The 21404-nt window shown below is 31.0% G+C and overlaps 2 protein-coding genes across 3 annotated transcripts in view; one reads left to right on the top strand and one right to left on the bottom strand.

Annotated features, from left to right (window-relative positions):
* Positions 1-1412: 1412 nt before the first annotated feature.
* LOC113394165 (prostaglandin reductase 1-like) lies at positions 1413-13820 on the bottom strand. Of its 2 annotated transcripts, none has more exons than XM_064215778.1 (2): positions 13809-13820; positions 1413-2512 (listed from the first exon to the last, which is right to left on the bottom strand). In XM_064215778.1, exon 2 carries the CDS (start codon positions 2483-2485, stop codon positions 1472-1474), a length of 1014 nt encoding a protein of 337 aa, XP_064071848.1. In that variant the 5' UTR covers positions 2486-2512; positions 13809-13820; the 3' UTR covers positions 1413-1471. The 2 variants fall into 2 exon arrangements, with proteins under 2 accessions (XP_064071848.1, XP_026487162.1); XM_026631377.2 differs by lacking the exon at positions 13809-13820 and adding an exon at positions 5013-5119.
* The window catches only part of LOC113394167 (uncharacterized), a 34755-nt gene continuing 26110 nt past the window's right edge, over positions 12760-21404 (top strand). Inside the window, exons 1-2 of the mRNA XM_026631378.2 lie at positions 12760-12940; positions 14082-14303. Of these exons, the coding sequence (XP_026487163.2) occupies positions 14212-14303 (92 nt within the window). The 5' untranslated portion in view covers positions 12760-12940; positions 14082-14211. The remainder of the gene's footprint in view (positions 12941-14081; positions 14304-21404) is intronic.

The raw sequence follows: 21404 nt of genomic DNA, 5'->3' as shown, positions 1-21404 counted from the left end.
TGGTGATAGTTCGGTAGTTTCTAGGAACATACTTATATGGACTAAGACTTAAGGTTTTATTAAATATTATTCATTTGTTTTATTAGCCTAACATGAGGTGATAAGTTGAATCAATATTACGCAATGTACGATTTTTCGGCACCGTATGGGTGAAAAAATGGTTTAAATATAGCCTATTCCAATCGAAGTAGGAATAAAGATAATAAAACCTTAGATTTACGTATTTCATGCGATTAAAATATCTATATTTTAATACAACACCATTGCACTAATCTACTTATATCCACTTTAATACTACCAAAGTTCCGATAACAGTTTCGTCGACGTTCAAAACGCCAATTTTTCGCAAATCATAATGAATATCATAGATAATCAAGCTCTCGACCAATAATTTCGTATCAATTCTCTTATGGTTAGAATAGAATATATGTAATAGAGAATACCAAACGTTTAAAACAGGATTTATATTTTTAATTGCTACTTTTAATCTTTTTTACACAACCTTCTTTATTTATTCTAATAATTGTAGTTATACATCGAAAAAATATTCTTGAAAGTTATAATAGTAAATAATAATTTTATTTAATTCGTCCCGTCTAGATCACATCAACTCACTGTCTTAATATTATAATCATGTTTATAATATGAGAATCATTATTCATAACAAAAACTAATCAATTCGATTTTAAGTTAAAGTTAAGTCACTAAGATGTATTACTATATAACTAAGAAACTACTGAACCGGTTTAGATAAAATATAACGCAGTTTAAATCATACAAATCAGTTGCCAAATTGAGATATAAAAAATAAAGGTACCCAAGATGTTATTTATATGTAATTTATTTACCCATTCATTGGTACTTCCACCCTTCACCTGTATCCCTTCGCCCTATAAAGTCCGCCTTTATAAAGATTCTGTTCTTTATACGATAATGATAAATCGTACATCCAGTAATTTTAATTCAATGTATCTGCTAATTTTACGCTAATAAAACAAACAACTTTGATAATACAAGCGAAGATCAAGATTATATAATCAAAACCTTATATATTAGTAATAAAATATAGCATAATGATATTATAATGATCTATTTTATATATCTTTTTAAATTGTCTTTAACTCAATCTTATTGTTTTTGCTTAGTTATATTAAAATTAGTAGTGAAGGCTATCTAATAATATCTATGTAAATTTGTCATAATAATTACGTACACATACTATAGTATTTTGAATAATAGTTATGCAAGACATAAACTTAATTGTGGTAACAATACAGATAACACATTATAGAAAGTATTTTTCTATGTAATTGTGGGTAACAGCAGTAGGTATACAAGGGACATAATGTTAAATTGGTGGAATAAATGCGAATATATCAATTAAAAATTTATTTATTTTAAATACGCATGTTGCGTAAGCGATATTAAAATGTTTTTATATATTCCATTTTTAATACTATTGTAAAATACCTTAAATTTTAACAACAGCCTTTCCAGTGTTTTCTCCAGCTAGCATTCCAACGAATGCGTCGAAAATCTTGTCAAAACCGACTGTCACATGCTCCGCTGGTTTTAATTGACCCATCTTTATCCAGGTAATTAGCTGTGTGATGGCCTCTGGCCAACGGTCGAGCCATCTTTGTACAACGAATCCTTCTATTCTAAGCTCCTTAAAAACGATAGATGGTTGTAAAATCGTTGCTTTTGGAATTTGCGTTGGATCTGCATTGTATGCGCTAATACTGCCGCAAACAGATACTCTTCCTCTTTTATTCATCTGACCCATAATTATACTGCTTATTTCACCGCCCACATTATCAAAGTAACAATCCACTCCATTAGGTGCAGCAGCTTGGAGAGCCTTCTGTACATCGGCGGTCTTATAATTAATGGCTTTGTCGAATCCGAGTTCCTTCTCCAACCATTTTACTTTATCATCCGATCCAGCGAAACCAATGACTTTACAGCCTTTTATTTTAGCAATTTGTCCTACTATAGAACCTACTGCTCCTGCTGCACCAGTTACAACTACAGTTTCTCCAATTTTGGGTTGGCAAAGTTCCAAAAATCCAAAATAAGCAGTAATTCCAGGCATTCCAACTGCACCAATACCTATCGACGGGGACATGCCTTTTAAATCTGGTAATTTATAAGTGACTTCTGTAGAATTACCCGTTGAAACTTTTGAGGTATTTACCACTGTATAGTCACACCACCCTTTATGGGTTACAATTCTGGCTCCTACGGGATAATTAGTGTCATTGGATTGTTCAACAATACCAACTTGAAAACCATATTGGTCGTACGGCACCGGGACATTCCGATTGTAGGCACGCAAATAGGGGTCCACGCTGACCCATTCGGTTTTGACTAAAACTTCGCCGTCTTTCAGAGGTGGTAGTTCGTATTCTACTAATTCGAAATCTGACCTTTTTGGTACGCCTTCGAAGTATTTCTTAACGACATATTTTTTGGCCTTCACCATGATGGTATGATTGTTGATTTAATTAAACTGAAAAAAAATATAAAAATGTTATTACTCACTTAACTGTGAAGAATTAATCATTGAATTGATGTAAATTAGTGATTAGTTTTTATGTAAATGTAGGGTATATTTAATGAGATAGACCGAAAAAATAAATTACAATAATAGTACGTATATGTATATATATCATGTTTGATTCATTTTAAATTCAACATTGGCCAACATTAGCAAAGCCAGTATATATTGGACCAATGTGTTCGCCCGTCGGTGGAACAATTTACATCCTGTAAATTGGTCCATCGTCATTGGTCATAATTACAATAAAGCCGCTGTTTAGACGTTGGCGTAACAAAACAAAACTATATTCATGTGCGTTCGCCGTGCTGCCAACTGTTGTCAATATATGTAACAAATCGAATAAAACTTATAATCTGTAAAGCGACATCTATCAGCTAATTTGGGACTTAATAATACAGGAAATATTATTATCTACTTTTAGCAATAAAGTAAGTAAAATGTAGAATAATAAATTGTAATTCATATTTTAGAATCAATCTTAGATAATACTAAGTTATATTTCTTATTTTGGAATGTAGAATGTATCAAGCAAGTCATTAACATTTGTTTTGTACCTATGACGTTAAGCATAGGCTTAACGCCATAGGTAATCCATAAAGGTAAGAAATCATAGGATTTCCGGACAGATTTATTATAATAAGTAAGGAATTAAATAAGTTAAGATTTAATAGAAGTTTTGGTTTTGGCAATTATTAACTAATACTGTTTAAATAATTTAGAAATATAAATATGATTTCTTTTTGTCAAGAAATGTGTAAATTTGATTTGTCCGGTATATTTTTAATAAAGATCATTCGATTTTTAATTAAGATCAAAAATAATTTTATATATTTTTTTTATTATTATAAGCCATTAATAGTTATTATGTTTGTAACAAAATAAATATAGTCTTGTTGTTGATATAAAAAAGGATGTCGTAGTTTAGTTAGTAGAAAAGTAAGTTCAGGCGGCCGGCGGGCACTCCTCGGACAATTGTAGAACTATTCACTATTCAGACCATTAAATTTATTAATGCAAAAAGTGTTTTTCTGCATTTCTACATGAATCCCGGGGAGAATTCTGGAATTTTCATTTACGTTTTACGGGGAATCCATCGATTGTATTAGTCTGGTCGTCATTTTTGTCCCACCTGTGAGATCTCACAAGAGCATTAAAATGCACTGTCGTTACGTGCATGGCAAGACTGTGCCATGACCATTGTGAAACTAGAGTACGGCCGCAGCGCCTTGCTACCAGAGGGGCGAATGAGCTTCTCAACATTGTGCATCGTTATGAAACATCATCTGAAAATACTGACTAGCTCGACGACGACGAATTTGATGCAAATGGCTTAACAATTCCAGAACCGTCTTCGTCTGCACGCCAGGTGGCAGTGAGGAAAGAATCTGAGTTGCTAGCAAACCCGTGGACAGAGGAGCAGTAATTTCAATCGGATTGTTTTTATATACCTACTTAGATACTTGGTTAATAGTTGATTATTTTTTAATTTTGTTAAGAATACGATTTTATTTCGAGTAAAATGTTTAATTTCAGTCGGGTTTCTTAAAAGTAAAAGTTCGTAAAGGTTAAAATAAAAATGTTATTTTATTTTAAGAGTATTAGTAAGAAATGCTAAAATAGGAGAATTATGTGTAAAGCCAAAAATGTATAAAAATAAACAAAATACGCAGGTTTTATGGACTAAAAATCTCTTGTTTTATTTAGTATTATTACCGCAAAGTCAATTAAAAATATACCAAAGATAATAACTAAAATATAACTTTGCGACTTAAGGTAAAAATGGTCACTTGAGTGTTACGTAACGTTTAGAGAGGGGGAGGGGGGGTGTACAGAAAAACGTTACGGTGCGTTACAAGGGGAGGAGGGGAAGTCAAAAATTGCATTACGTAATACTTGAACGCTCCTTAAGTTGTTGTAACAAAAATACAAAACACACAGTAAACTAGTACTAAGTTTTAAAAACATTTTAAAGAGACCACTTAAGAGATACGCTGCTTCGTTATTACATTACAATGCGATACACACTTGTGGTAAGGTTAGTAAAGTACCTTACAACAAGAGGATAATGGATATTTATAAAAAAATATAAAATCAAATCAAATAAAAACAATTGTTATTAGTTTAAATTATATTGACTTCTAAGACATCTAATTATTATTATTATTAGTTATGTAAATAATAAGTTGTATAGATCTAAAACTTTAGCATCACATAGGGAAAAAATAAACAAGACTCGTCAAGGTCAAAGTTAAAAGCAAATATTTTCATACTCTGTGAGTGTGTGATATATCAATAAATAAGCCGGGTATTACAATTTACAAACATAGATTATAGATACTTATATATTTATATTGTACACAAATTGATGATATAATACCTATATATTTTGTTTTCTAACAATTTTATTTTCAAATGATACGGCATTGTTTAATAAATATTATTAATTTACCTTTTTATCAGAAGTCCAACTACCACACGAGTCAATGATTCCGCGAGCTATCACAGACTGACGATTTGTCCGATGCGGTCACAGTTTTGTAGCATATTATATTATGCTCTGTGGATATAAGTTATTATAGTAAGTTCTATGTTCCACACCTCATCGTGACTTTTCGTTTTCGGCAATAAATACTGAACTTTGAATGAATCATGTAAATACCTGATACTCCAATATTCGAAAGAAAATGAATGGTGGCGCAATAGTACGCATAAAAATTTAATTAATATATATTAATATAATATTTAATTATAACATATATTAACAGTGATTTCGTCTTCGAAAAATTAAAAAAAAAGTTAACCATATTATAATATAAATACGTACCTCACTATGTAGATAATTTTACTTCTACAAAATATATGCAATTATATTAATATTACAGAATCAACTTTTTGTAATCAATCAAAATGTAAAGAATGGGTGGGAACTTACCGATACTGAACAATCATTAATATATTTTACAAATAAGTCGTCGGCCAAGTAGTATATAATACACAGGGGCTAATACAAAGAGATCGTTTACTATTTTAAGGAATCAATAAATTTTGAAAAATAAAAAGAAAACTGCATGAAGTAGAAGAAGAACCTTTAAAACAACATAATCTCATTTTAACGGCTAAAATTTCTATGCTTATGATTTCTGGATGAATTTATGTTTTGGGTTAGCCTATAGTTACGCTAAATAATAAAAAATAAATCAGTTTAAAAACCTGATTCCATTTCATAGTTAATTTACGAAGTTATAGGCAAATATTCGAGATTCGAAAATCGAAAATCACTAAAAATTTGACATAAAATGATGATTCCTAAACGAAAAAAAAACCGCATATCATTCATATTTCGTCATACTCATGACTCCTTTTTAGGCATCCCATATTTTATTCAAAGTAGATAAAATATTATTTAAACTAAAAATACTTTGTCATTTCCACTTGTAGAACAAAAACTTAAGAATAACAATTCCAGACATACCTATACAATTTGGGTAATAATAATTACAATATAATAGGTAACAAATATTTTAATTGTGCAAAATAAAGTTCTTGGCATATGGCATATACATAGGTTAATGAATTAAAGAAGCTTGAATGACTTCTAGTTTTTCAATTTGAGCATACGGAACATATTTACAAATTTAACCATGGTTTTACCACAAACACTGCTTAATTCATTTGGCGAGAGTAGTTTTTCAATAAAAAAATAATCTACTTAGCCGACTTGAATAAAATCTTAAAATGGTTATTATGCAATTACGCGGCGTTTATATAAGATCAAAAGGCTTAAAAAATATTCTCGAATATTCCAAACTACATACATATATACATACAACACACGCACAATTGGTTTCCTCCCACCAAACAGGTAATTGATGCGCTCACATACTCAATTCATGATGGCTACATTATTCTCTCTGCCGGATCCACATAAGGTGGGTGGACCATGGAAGGCCACGCTCCTTTGAAGGCCAACTTGAAAATTTGTAGTTATTGACATGTAAAGACATATTCCTTCTGCTATACACTAAGATGCATCAAAATCAAGGCGATCTCATGCTTCGTAGACTTTGTCGTTGACTTTACAATTGTTAATCGCGCGCACAGAAAAACAATGGTTTTTAGTTTAATAACGTATTATTAACTCATATTTGTTACTGTAAATTATCGTATTAAGATATGTTTATGGTATTTCAGAAAAATAAAATAAAACTATTTTCCTCGATATAAGTTAAAATATTGGTAGTGTTTTTAGGAAAGCCGTCGGTTCCTTATAAGGCCAATCAAAAGTTCGATGGTTGGCTTTGCTAGGGTACATGGGCCTTACAAGGAACTTCTACAAACTATATAACATATGAACAATTACTTTTTATTTATAAATACGTACCGTTACAGTTAAAACAATGTTTTATATTTATAATATTTTTATTTATAAGGTTTATTAAATTTTTTAAGTCATATTAAATACTCTTTTTCAAAATTATTTTGACAAAACAATTAGAAGAGGATTTATCACAGCGAATCAAACGTTTTGCAAAACTGGCTGTTTTACCAGCCTTACCGCTTACGCCTAAATTTATCAGGAAACAAAGCTTTTTATTTTGTAATAGTTTTAAAATCAAGAACACTTTCAATATTTATGCACAAGAATGGCCGGACACAAATGGTTCAATGTGTTTTTGGCTCGAAACCCATCTATTTCAAAAAGAAAACCCCAGCTAATGAATCCAGCTAGAGCTCAAAAAATGAATAAGCCCATTGTAAAAAACCATTTTGAAGAATCTCACTTCTTAAAAAAAGTAAATGATAATAATTGTTAGTTTGGCCTTCTTAGGAATATTTTGGCCTTAAAAGCAGATATATCAATTGTTACAATTCTATTCTTAAGTCAAAAGACTGATGTATAATATTGGCCTTGTTTGGAGGCGTGTTCCTTGCAAGGCCATTTGGAAGAGCTTAATTTTAATAAAAAGTGATTAAAGCTAGCTTAAAAAAAGTGATTTATATGGTACACAATAAAACAAAGTATTACTTAAAAATTTGATTCCTTCATTTATCCAGTTAATTAATGAATAAAAAGTGTTTACTCGTTAAGGTGGCCTTCCATGGTCCACCCAGATTACAATGTTATGGTTGTGTAAAAGAATTTTATTTCAAATCATTTTATTCTAGTAAGCTAAATTAATAAAAAACTTACATAATTAAACACAAATCCACATTCTATTGATATTTAATTTTTTTATTTTAATTAAATATACATTTTTATTTTATATTCTACTTTATTAAGAACGATGCAACAAAAACCCTATTGGATTTATCCGTACATCGGTATTCGTATTATTATTATTTATTATACATACATATATAAGTATATATTTTTTATAGATATTGCACAAATCATGATTACTTGCAATTTTATTTGAACTTGTGATTACGTATACGTATGTACAGGCGATGTCTACTTGTATGCTCAAATAATAAGGATGTGACAAAAAGTTTAGATTGCGTATCGGTCAAGCGAATGATTTATAAAACGCTAGATGAAACCTAGTCCGCGACTAACTTCTGTCCGCGCGGAATTTAGTTAGTGATAAATATCCTAGAAAAAAATAATATAAAAATATAATAATACGTTTAAGTCTTAGTTATTATTAATTTGCTAATAATAAGCCATCAGCCTTGAGACTATTAATAAAAAATATTCAAATTATAGCAACACTAGTCTAATGTAGATGGGGACACATCCACATTAGACTCTCTGTGTTTTGTCTTGGGGCAATTTATAAACGTTACTCTTATATTATTATATTACATATCTTGTAAACAGCGTTGTTATTTCTACCTAGATACTTACATAACTAAATTGTTAATCAGCATTGTATTTATCTTTCAAAAATTGTAGAATCACAAAACCCCATTTGGGTATATGAAAAATATTTCTAAAAACCCCATGTCATTTGTATATTTTCAACTTCAAAATTGAAGATATTTTACTCAAACTATCAATTTCAATATTACCCCCTAGAGGGTTGAACTTAAAAAAAAACGACGCCAAAAGTATACTCCGTACGAAATTCCATTTCGAAGTGGAAAGTTTTAATCAAATCGTTTAAATCAGTTTTAAAAGTTCTTAACACATTTTTTCTTCGTAGGTAGTTTATTATTTCCTATTTCTATTTAAGATCTATATTAGGATGATGAGGATTTATATTAGGATAGTAATAGTAATCGTCTACTATAGTTAAAATCACAGTAAATTGAAATAAATAGTATAAATAAATAGAAATAAAATGAAATAAAAAATTTACTTTCTTTTTTCATGCTTATAACGTGTATAACTATACCTACATTTTATATGATACTATACGATGAAACCACAAGCTACTTCGACAAGTACATAGGAAAGCACTCTTGGTAGCGTGCGCCATACATTTCTTAGCTGAACGAATCGAACAATAATACCGACTAGTATTGCGAACACTTTGCTAGATAAAATGTTTAAACTTTTCATTTAAAGACATTGGATTCAAAGTGATATCGGTGATATAATAGAGCTCTTGAAAAAAAAAAAAATTCATAATTATGAAACTGGACTGTTTCTGTTTTGTCTTTTTCGAATTTCGAATCCTTGAAAAGTGCGGTAGCAAGTTCTAAAGTCTCGCTGCATAAAAGATAAAGGTAGTAGCAGCTGAAAGTAGAAGGGTTACGCAAAAAGAGTTACTAAAATCGTAATATATTTATTCAAGTAGGCCTTTTTTAGCAGTTTTCAATTGACATGTTAAAGTATTAAATTAAATGGAAAATTACCGCCGTTTCTGAATGTAGAATTTTTCTCGGGGTTTTATGGAGAAGGTACAGACATAAAACGGAATAGTAAACGGTCTAGGTATGTACTGTGCAGTTATATGCACCCATGAAGTCAAGTAAGTCAATTCCGAAGCAGTATAAACTCCAGACCCTAACTTAAGACCCTATTTCCCCTAGTTGGGGCGCTCACTATGTTTTTCTAACCCAGTACACAGTCATGAGCTTCGCGCTTGTCTTCACGCTGCAACTTTACGACACCAGGATTTTTTAGGACGCTTAAGGCTGGATTGTCCTTTGGGCAATATAGGCAACTGCCTAAGGCCATAGAAAGGCGAAAAATTTGAAAACATACTGATAAACATGCCCTGTCTATTGGGCAGATGTGTCCTATCCTACTTAATTCGCGACATCTTATAATATATGGTTTGAATATATAATATAAAAAATAATAATGGAAGTCTTCTCATCCTATTGGAAAACCAGTTGATTATATTTGAGACATCTGGGTTTATCTCTGGATAACACGCATGCTTTCAGATAACTATTTTGAAAGCTTAAAACATATACGAAATATGGTGTCGAATTTGCGAAAATTGTGTAAATTCTTCTTCCTTATTGATTTTGATTGCTTACGATTTGGGAAGGGAAGGTTCTTTCTCCTAAGACAGCCCTCTCGGACCGCGACTGTCTTATCTGTGCCTTGATAGATATTTCGTCGGAGCTGGTCTTTATATGTATATTCTCTACTCTTACTTTTGTCAGACTAAAAAATACCAAGTATTCGTCAAAGGAACCAAAGACTTGGTCTCTCGACGTAACTCCTTGTGTATGCACTGAAATTAACATAAAAATAACTACTGTGCTTCTCGTCAGTGATTCTTCGCAGAATTTAAAAGCTATAATTGACATATTAATATTAACAATATTATCATTATGTTAATAATGTCAATTATTAAAATACAATTCGATTATTTGTGAATTGTGCCACTGAATTAGACAATGTTTTATAACATAAAATCAGTCACTTAGCATTAATCTCAATCACTTCATTGTTATAAAACGCTAAAAGCTTTATTACAGAATAGTCATAACTCTCTGTCAGCAGAGATATCTCAGAGAAATGGTAGTGAGGATTTAAATTGTGACAAATTAAGATCTCGTAAAAAAAGACATTTATGGCTTACAAGGCTTTATGGCTTTGCAATAGCAGTATCTCGAGGAATTCAGTTCAATCGGAGTGTAGATTTCAATAATACTAGAAGGAAGTTTTAAAAAAAATACATCACTAAATACAGATCGCCACCCGTTTGGGAACGATGACGACATTTGGCTACGAAGTCACAAACAGAAGACACGTGCGTTTTAACGGTGTAACATGGTATTAAATTAACTGTGTAGATATTTCACTAATAAAAAAAATACGCCAAAACATAAGATAAAGTTTAGTATTCATAGCGAATATTCAAAGTAAACAAAAGATTTTTCCACAGTCGTTATCTTCAATATATCGCAGTTGGGTCCTCCAGATTCAGCTTACTCATTATTTCGCTGCCTTCCTTATTAGTGAACAAACGAATTCCAAATTTATATCTTGGTAAATAGAACTCATTTTACAGTAACCGTTTGTTTTCTAACCACGCTCGCATAATTACTTTGCTTTTTGTCGCATTCACAGCGGTTTTAATAATTAAGGTAGGTATTAATTCGATTGGAGACTACGTTACGTGCAAATATACTAGATATATACATACGTAAGTTGACCACATACAATTTTTTACAAAGAAATGCAAATACAGTGACATAACTTTATTGAAAATAATTTCCAGCATATGTAGAGGCACATTACGAATCAGCATTAGAAATTAAAACATATTTATTATTATTATTAGTGGATGAACGACTGGATAAAACGATTAATATCGTAAAAAATATAACTAGATTTTTTGTCGTTATATTTTTTCCGATAAATTTAACTATTATCGTCATAATTCAGTCAATTTACAAATAACGTACATTCGTTATACATCTAAACCTTCCTCATGAATCACTCCGACTATTGTTTTAGTTCAAGGGATTCATTGGTTGGCGTTCAGACAAACAGACGCGGTGGAGGATTTTTTTTTTTGAATAAGGCTTGTGAAATATTCTAAATTTGATTCTAAATCCCATAAAAAGAACTAATCATAATGAACCATAAAATAAACTTCGGTATTAAATAATTTAATAGTTGAATTTATCCATTTCGTATCAATTTAATATAAAAAATCAACTAAGTAATGCAATAAACATTATAGCAAACTAGTTTTAGTTCGTGACTTCAACTCGTTGAGGTAGAATTGACTCATCTTTCGTTATAACCATCAATTAATCATACCATCGCAAAGAAAAGAATAAAAAAATTAAATATCATTTAAATATAACGTCCGTAATTCCGCTACTGTACGGATAAAGTTATCTTTCAATTTTTAATATAAAGTAATTTGCTTCATTTTATTTTTTTTAATGTTAAATAAATAAATATACAATAAAGTTTTAAAATTATATTCCATTTATTGCTTCGAAGGATAAAGTTTATATCTATTAATATTAATTGTCCTGCAGTTTGCATCGTGTAATGACACGAGTGGGTATCGACTTTTCCCCCGCCCCAGCTAGAGCAGCCAGCCGATTGCCCGCCCAATATTTCTGAAGTGATGTGATTTGTTCACGATATCGATACGATAGAAAATATTTTTATTTACATTATTAATTATTAAAATTAAAATATTTTAAAAACCTTATGATTATTGTTCATATTTTCGAAATTGATCGAAAAAAAAAAAATTTAACCTTTAGGTTACGTATAAAAAAGTATAACATATATTATAAGATGTTCAGCTCCGGATCTCCTTGGATTCTTCTTCTCCAAATGGATCCATTCCAGTCCAATACAGGATTTCATCGTATATAGTTTAAGCCGATTGTCATGTAGTTATTGATAAATTATAGGACTGAAAAATGAAATCGTTAGGATAATTCTACAGCATCCGTGCGAGACATCCGTCCGCCACGCATAGCGTTTCAGTGAAACAAAATGTTTTTGGCTCCTTAAATTGCCATATAACGAAGGTACATACTCGATTTTCCCACAAAGAAAATCAGAGGTTGAACATTACTTGAATAAAAATACTATTGCATATTTGAAATTGATGTCCAATTAATACAATTAAAATTAATTACATCAATATTTATACCATATCTGGATCTTTATTCATAATAATAATTTTACTTAATTAAAAATGAATCTAAATGATATATTGCTTAAATGTTTTATCGATTCTTTTATCATATCCTTACCAGTCGTCAGCACTAGGGATTGCTTTATTTTCTCGTTTTCCCGACCAGTTAATGCAAAGCCGTCGTCTGAAGCGGTCGTGTACCACGGTTTTGTTCGCCGTGCCGAGAGTAAATTACCTTCAACCCTCCATAATAATCACGCGATATTATTAAGAGTTTGTGTATAACAAAACATTAAGGGAAAAATGTGAAGTAAAAATTTTGATAACGTGAGAATACGACGTGAAATCAAATGACATTGTAAGCTTATTAACCTTATTACTATTTATATTTATTGTATTAATAATTGTAATATAAATATAGCTGATAGTTTTTATAAACCACGAAAAATATAGGAAATTTTATATAATACTTATAGAATAAAGCATATCTTGTTGTGCTTCATTTATAAAAGTTAGGTAATACATATTGTTATATGCTATTTTAATGTTTGTTTCCATTGGACAAAGCAACATTTTTCTAGTTTTTTTTACGCAAGATTATGGGTTCATTGTCCGCCAATAGAAAACTAAAGCTATTCATAGGGATACAAAGAAATATTTTGGTTTCAACGCATTTCATTAAAGTAGTTTAGTAAGGTTTCTGTTCGAACTTTTGTCGTCTGTAATACGTAAATTATTCTTTACAAGATAAAACATAATTATTATAATTTAAATCTTAAATTAAGGATACCTAGCCGCGTAATTAAAAATTGCGGATTCATTTCAAAGAACACTATGAAATTCTGTTTGGTATTGTATGTTTGTATATTCGTATTCAGGCGCTACATAATATATAAAATAATGTATATAATTTGTACATACATATAATTTATCAATACTCTGTTTATATATTACGATTCGCTGGCCGTTATCTAGAGTTATACTGCAAGATATCGTCAGACTTTTAAAGCTATACTTGCTTAACGATTCTTAGATATTCCAAAAGAGAGTTGACGTGAGATCTTTATTGGACAGTTGGTTACCGATGTGGTGACACGGATTGTTGAAATATTTATTGTTCATATTTTCGAAATTGATCGAAAAAAAATATATTTTTAAACTTTATGTAAGTTAACTAAAACTTTCCATAAAATTACTGCACGAATATTATTTTACATAACATATACATATTTTAGACGGATTTTCTTCAATACTATTTAACAATAAGGAAACAGTTATGTGCTCGTATACTTCTTTCGCCATCTGACGATTTGATTAATTCCCAATGAAGTCTTCATTTATCTAGCTCTGGAATATTTCCTTCAACTAATGCGGCTTAAATTATCTTCCTTGCGTTTCCTCCTTCATTGCCTTACGTAAATAGAGATATGTAAATGATATAATTGAATAGTAACTAAGTATACATTTGTTGACATACTATGTTTGTCAATTCTTCCCAGGTGAAGGGTGGGGTCTCAGCGACCAGATGAGAAGATTTAATTGGTATAGAAGCAAGTTACGGCCACGAAAATTGCTCCACACGGCAGTCCAGCGCGAGCGTACATCGCCTACCACAAACTGGGCGCAGGCATGGAGACCCAGACTGCGACACCGCAGTCTGAGTGCGAGTGTGGCGTGCACCCCTCCATGTTTTACCTTCTGGCCACACTTTTACTCACGAGGTAATTGATTTACTATTTTTTATTTAATGTAGATTCTTAGCAAATTCACTTTCAGTAGAACCTCATTACTTATTAATTTTTTTATAGAATTGTTAGGTATACAGGCAATGGGCTACTGATGGTAGGAGCTCACGACCGCCAATGCGCCACCAACGAAATATGTTATAGCCCTCGTGCCCGTAATTAGACCGGCTCACTCACTCTACAAATATATAATGAGTGAGTTGTACCCACCCAGACGAGCATGCACAAGTAGGCTTTTACAAGTGCTTTTGAATCGCCATTTTACAGAATTGTAGCAAACGTAAAGGTATCACGGGCTCAGAATATAGATTAGATCGATTAGAACCGTCATGAAAATCAGTTATTACTGTTTGAAACATTTGAGGTACGTTATGTTAGATATGTCAGTTTAATACAATTAAATTTATAAAAAAACAAACTTGAAAGTCAACATAAACAATTATAAACTTTTATATTAATAAATTTAGCATTAGCTCCACGCTTCTTTATCATCTATATAATCTTGTGTTGAATAATATGCCTTATTTATTGCTAGTTGTCGCCCGCGGTTCAGCTCGCGTTTAGGGGGTTGGTTGTCATGTAGGCAAAAAAGTAGTCTATGTCCTTCCTTGGAGTTCAAGTTTGCTGCATACCAAATTTCGTCGAATTCATTTCATTGGTTTGGTAGTGAAAGAGTGACAGACAGACAGACGGCAGCCGCAGCAGTCAGCAGATTGGTGTCATAAGCTTTTCCTAACTTCTCGCGTCTTGCGATGATTAGGACTGATTCCATCAAAGTGATCAATGTTATTGTGAACATTCATAACATTATTGTTAACTGCGTTTCATCGTAATGATAAAGAATATGAATTATTTGTTAGGAATTTAAAAATAACAGTACTGTATGTCCTATTTTAACATATCCTATACCTCTACATTCTTAATGTACCCAAAATGTTACGTGAAAATATTTTTACGTTAAAATGTAACACACGTATAAACAAATAAACATGCGCAATTATAATGTTAGTAAGATAGATAGCTATTTATCATCTTGTTCTACCTGTAATCCACATTTTTACAATTAATCCAATGGTTCAACAATTACTCAACAAGACAGTTCGGCCTCGGCTTTAGCAATTTACGTTCATCGTCTAACATTATTAAGTCGGCCGCAACATGAGTCACGTGTAAGCAGACTGTGTTGTTGTACAAGACATCTAGTATTTTTTGCGCCTTCCTTAGTTGCGAACCTTTTTTTATTGTTAACATGTTAAGTCTCCAGTTTCGTACATTCTCAATCTATACTGTCTTGTAAGATCGTTTTTCCTGACCGACTATCAACTACTGAGTCTAAAAAGCTGAAATTTAGAACATTAATCTATTTTATAACATTTAAGACAGCGTAATTAGAGAGGTAATTGTTTAAGAATTTTACCCGTTCGAAAGCGGGACTCTACACAACCTACGTATATTATTATTATGTTATGTTATTATGTTTTGTGTGTGTTGGGCTTAAAAGCTACTCACATATAGATTTCTGTCGTTTTATTAACTAGTTAGACATATTATTCTTATCATTCTTTGACCGTTCGTCCCTATAAATGATCCTTTGACCTATCATGAAGCGCAGATCAAAGCTGAATATCAACGCGCCTTCAATTGACATGTTCTCTACCAAAATTTAGTAGCAATTTTGACATTAATAATAGGAGATAATTGACAAAAAGGCAGTATACATTTTATACAATGATTTTATATTTGGAAACGTTGGATTGGTGAACTGTCAATTTACTCTACGAATAAGAAAAAAAAAACTAAATAAAACTATCGATATTATTTATTTAGTCTTAACTATTTTAACTAACGTCAAACGTGTTTTTTGATAATAAGAAGATAGATTTTTTTCGATATTTTCGATATATTTTTTTTCATGTACCGATAAGATCTAAGTTTCATATAAATAAAACCTAGGGCTGTAGCAAAACAAATCGCGTTCTAGTGTTATGAATAGAGGAATAGTTTTGTTATTTTTTAAGGTTTCTCATTGTATCTACTAATCCCATTGACGTTCAAATACAACAATTATAGCAATTTCACAATGAGTTAAATTGTCGGCCGCTTTAGTGGCGAATGCTAATAAATCTATTCGAGAATCTTTGTATAATCATATCGTTGTAACGGAAATTTTACGGCTTATGCATACTTTTTTATATCATAAAATTGGATATCTTAGAAAAAGCCAACAGTTAAGTAATATTGAATTGTTTGTTATATAAATATTAACACATATTATTTGAGAGTCCTACAATTTTCACAAATATTACATGGGCATATACTTAAATAATACTCTTACTATTTATTACGATGTTTATCCATGAATTCTTTGTATGTACGTATATAAAAGTACAATATTTTTTATGGAATAGGTTGCCAAACATATGTTCCACCTGATGGTTAGTGGTCACCACCGCCCATAGAGAATGGCGCTGTAAGAAATGGTAACCATACCTTACATCGCCAATGCGCCACCAACCTTGGGAACGAAGATGTTATGTCCCTTGTGCCTGTAGTTACACTGGCTCACACACCCTTCAAAGTGTGAATTTTGTGGTACGATCTTGGATTATTTATATATCAAGATAGAGTATCGGACTATAGAAGAACAAATACAAACGAAACGAAGTTGAACGGGAATATATGTTGCTAATAATACAAATCAAATACCTAAAAACGACAAACAAGCCTAAATATAATTCAGACAAAGTAAATATACGTATTTGTTATAATAATTTAAAAACAGCTAATGGCAAATATTCGTTCTCAAGAGGAAAACCAAATATTATCACAATGAAAGATATGAATTTGTAATCAGTCGAAGATAGACCACTACAAGAAACACTAACGGCTATTTCAATTATTAATTATCATTATTAAGCTCTTGAGTCCTGTGTAGTCGCCATTTACGTTGTTTACTGGTTAATATCGAACTGTCAAATATTGTACATATATAACTAATTATCAGAGAAAATGAGATTTAGGCGTAGAAAATTTTACTTATTTTTAATAATATGATATATTTCTAAAAGTTTAGTAGGTGGTTAGGTAAACAACTCAGAGATGTTATACTCCTTGACAATGATGTTTTTTTTTTCTTTCGAATTTCAAATCATTGATGACAGAGAGACATTCAACTTTTAAGTAGTGTCGTAAGTTTATATTGAGACTAATAAGTTATAAAGTATTATAATAACGGTAAAGACCGCCATGAAATGCTACTTTTTTGTAAACAATTATTGGAACACAATTCATTGTTCGTTGATGATAACATGCCTTATGGCAATAAAAACTTAATCGGTTTTAGGAATGCAGACGACCCAAACAAATACAAAAACCCAAAAAAAAAATCCAAAATTTCAGAATTTCATCCATTTGAAATTGCAGATTATTTATTCATAAATTATGTCGTATATGTCATTTGTCATACACTTTTAGTCTATATCTAGATGGCAATCGCAGTCCCATTGATGTATAGTCTATACCAATCACAGGAAGAGTAATGACAAATAATCAACTCTAACATTGAATTGCCGTGATATCATTGGTCGAGAATCTATGGTTTATTTATCTTTTTTTCTTCGAATGAATTGGGCATCTGTTCAAGTCCCGCCATCTGCTACAGGCTATCTTGCCTTTAGCTTTGTTAATTAGTAGGTATAATAGACTATCTGAAGTTAAGAATTATTTAATGGCATATTTGTACAATAACTACTGGTAGTTGCTTTGTTTTTTAAAGTAATATGAATACTTACTTAAAACTTTTTGAAAAAATATTAACCGGTGAAATTAACATTAATGAACTAGTATCACTGTCCCATTTAGTTAGGTTATAATGCACCAACGTTGCAGTAGATTATACATAAACTAGGCCAAAACAAAGCTGCACGCCTAGTTAATTTACCTTAATACGTTAAGCTTTAAAAATAGGGATGTACTTATAAACTCTCATAAAAAAAAAAACTTAAAACTCTTAATCTTTTTTTAAACGTATATATTTTATTTTTTCTTTCCAACTATTCCTTATTTATCGAAGAATTCTCAGTCAATATATTTAATCTAACATTATACAGGTGAAATATTTGTTTCTTTGATCTTCCGCGCTAATATCAGTACCTTCTAGTCCGATTTGAAAAAACCTTTGCGTTGCTCTTTTATTGAGAAACGTGGAATAAATAACATCACGCTCCATCATATTGGAGGGGGCTGGGACAGCTACGTTTAACGGCTGAAGCCAGAGCACTTATTAACTTAATAAAAGAGTTTGTATAGTATGTTTACAATATTCAGTTTATAGCAGTAGTATCAGGTTAATTGGTCGTAGGGCTTTGTGAAAGCCTGTCTGGGTGGATACCTCTCATCGCATATTCTACGGCCAAACAATTTTTGTATTGTTGTGGTCCATTTTAAAGGGTTACAAGAGACAAAACATCTTAGTTTCAAAGGACGGATGCGCATTGATTGAAAGGATTGTTAATATTTATTACTGTGCCAATGTCTAATGTAAACACATAATCAGGTTGTCCATATACCAGTCCGTAATATACATGAAATAAATAAGCAATATTTTTATGATGAAAAATACCATTGTAAATTATTAACGGTCTACCGTCATTGCCGTTAACGATTATAGGTGTATTGACAGATTTTATTCGATAAAATCAAATATATCGTAATTATATCTTTGTACCGCGTCGCTGTTACGCTCGTAAATTTCAATAAGCGCGCCTAACTTTTAGTTTTATGGAAACCTATGAAAATAAACGTTGGTAATTAATAATGTAGAGAGATCAGCTGTTACTTGGAATCACAAGTATGTGTGCTAAAGAACTGTTGTTTGTTCCTTAAGCGTATAAACCTAATCATAATATTATAGTACCATTTATACCTAAACCCAATTTGGATTTTTTCGTAACGATATATAAGACATTATAAATAGTATGTACATTTTATGTAATATTTAATGTAGATTAATTTATATAAACATTTTACTCCTATTTCGTCAATAGACTATCTCCTCTGTCCTTAGGTTGAAAGAGACAGGCTCTTTAGCGATAAAGCCGCCTTTCGTAATATAATATATATTTTTAGGTGTTAACTGTAATAATCATATCTTGCTGTTAAAAAAAAAGCGTAAAATAAAATATTTAAAAATAATAAGCATGTCATAGTTAGTGCATTTTTCCGATTTCTAAGTTTTTTCTTTCAATTACATTTGTGGTAACTAATTGGACTTACTTATAAAATTAACCAATATCAATAACAATTAAACATTACATCTGAGTTAGTTTATTCTTGACTAAGCATGTCAAGAATAAACTTACTCATGTTTATTTCTTCTAGTGGTGGTGGTCAAATAAATAAGCTATTTATATGAGTAAAATTTACATAAATTTAAATCAAAACGTAATTCAAAAACATCTATGAATTAACACAAGAACTAGAAATTAATTACAATTTTAGTTTCTATACAATACAATAAATGCAAAAGCTATTCCACAATCAGTAAGGGTTATGACTTAGCAAGTACAACCCAACCCTTTCGAGCGTTAAGTAACCAAACTAATGGTATTTCGACAGTATTCTATCGATACTGTTAATGTATTGTCCGGCTAACAGTCTAGTGTAAAAAAAAATGATATTAGAAACCTCTATACTATTTTTGAAGACCTATCCATATGACCCATATACCCCACGTATGGGTTTGACGAAAAAGCTTATTTTTGTGTTTTAGTTCTAAGTATGAGGAACCCCCAAAATTTTTTGTTTTTTTTGTCTATTTTTGTGTGAAAATCTTAATGCGGTTCTCTGAATACATCTACTTACCAAGTTTCAACAGTATAGTTGTTATAGTTTCGGAAAAAAGTGGCTGTGACATACGGACAGACAGACAGACAGACATGACGAATCTATAAGGGTTCAGTTTTTTGCCATTTGGCTACGGAACCCTAATTAGGATAAAGAAACTCTTGATAAAACCTAACATTCAGGATATTTTATATCATTAACGTTTAGACTTGGACGGGGTCAATTAATTTCAATGGATATGAATGATGGTCCGGGTATGAAAAATGCTTGACTTTGCATCGGAGGAAATAAACAAAAATTGAAAATCATTTTTTGAGTTTAGTTGAAGCTGTCACTCGAATAAATAAACCCATTATCATTATCACGGTTGGTGGCGCATTTGCGATGTAAGGAATGGTTAATATTTCAACCAATACCAAAAAAACTTTTCTTTTTGTTTGAGTTTTAGTTGTAATATAAATTAAAATATATTAGTCCCCTAATTTAAATAAATTATTTATATATCTTCTCATACCAATACCTATGAGCAAAATGACTTTCCTGTTAAATAATAGTGTTGTCCTTTTAGTTCTTGGCCCCAATTCCACTAGCAAATTGACAGCTTATCGCAATTAAATTGAAACGTAATCGTTACTGTTTCCCTATTCTAGAAAATTTAGTTCGGTCAAAGTTGTATCGGAATATAATCAATATTGTAACGCAACCGATTTAAAAAACTAAAATTGGTCCTCAGTTAAGCTGAGGTTAATTTTTGTGAGGAATAATCGAAATTGGAGCAAAATCAAAATATACTTTATTCAAGTTGGCTTTTACAAGCACTTTTGAATCGTCATTTAACGAACTATTTTAAGTAAAGCTACCACCGGTTCGGAAAGTAGATTCTACCGAGAAGAACCGGTAAGAAATTCAGTAATTACTCTTTTTCAACATCTAAAAATACAGTCATGTTAGTTAAATACAATTATAAATGTACGTTATGTCTCCAGCATTGAAATCAACAAGCATTAACTCACGCTTTTTTATCATCTATATATAATCGGATCGCAATAGAATCGAGAACGTATCGTTACCGTTATAAGTAAAACAGTCACCCAGTATACTATTACGATTGAAAATAAAAGAAAAAATTTAATAATCAGTTCACTAAGTAAAGTCGGCATAAAAGGTGTAATTGAATAGAACAAAGGCGGTCGAAAGTAATGAAACAAACCTGCATAATGAAAAATGAAATGG

The sequence above is a fragment of the Vanessa tameamea genome, chromosome 9, assembly GCF_037043105.1.
Source record: "Vanessa tameamea isolate UH-Manoa-2023 chromosome 9, ilVanTame1 primary haplotype, whole genome shotgun sequence".
NCBI lineage: Eukaryota > Metazoa > Arthropoda > Insecta > Lepidoptera > Nymphalidae > Vanessa > Vanessa tameamea.
Note: the sequence above shows the minus strand (reverse complement) of the source record. Positions and strands in the feature narration are given on the sequence as shown.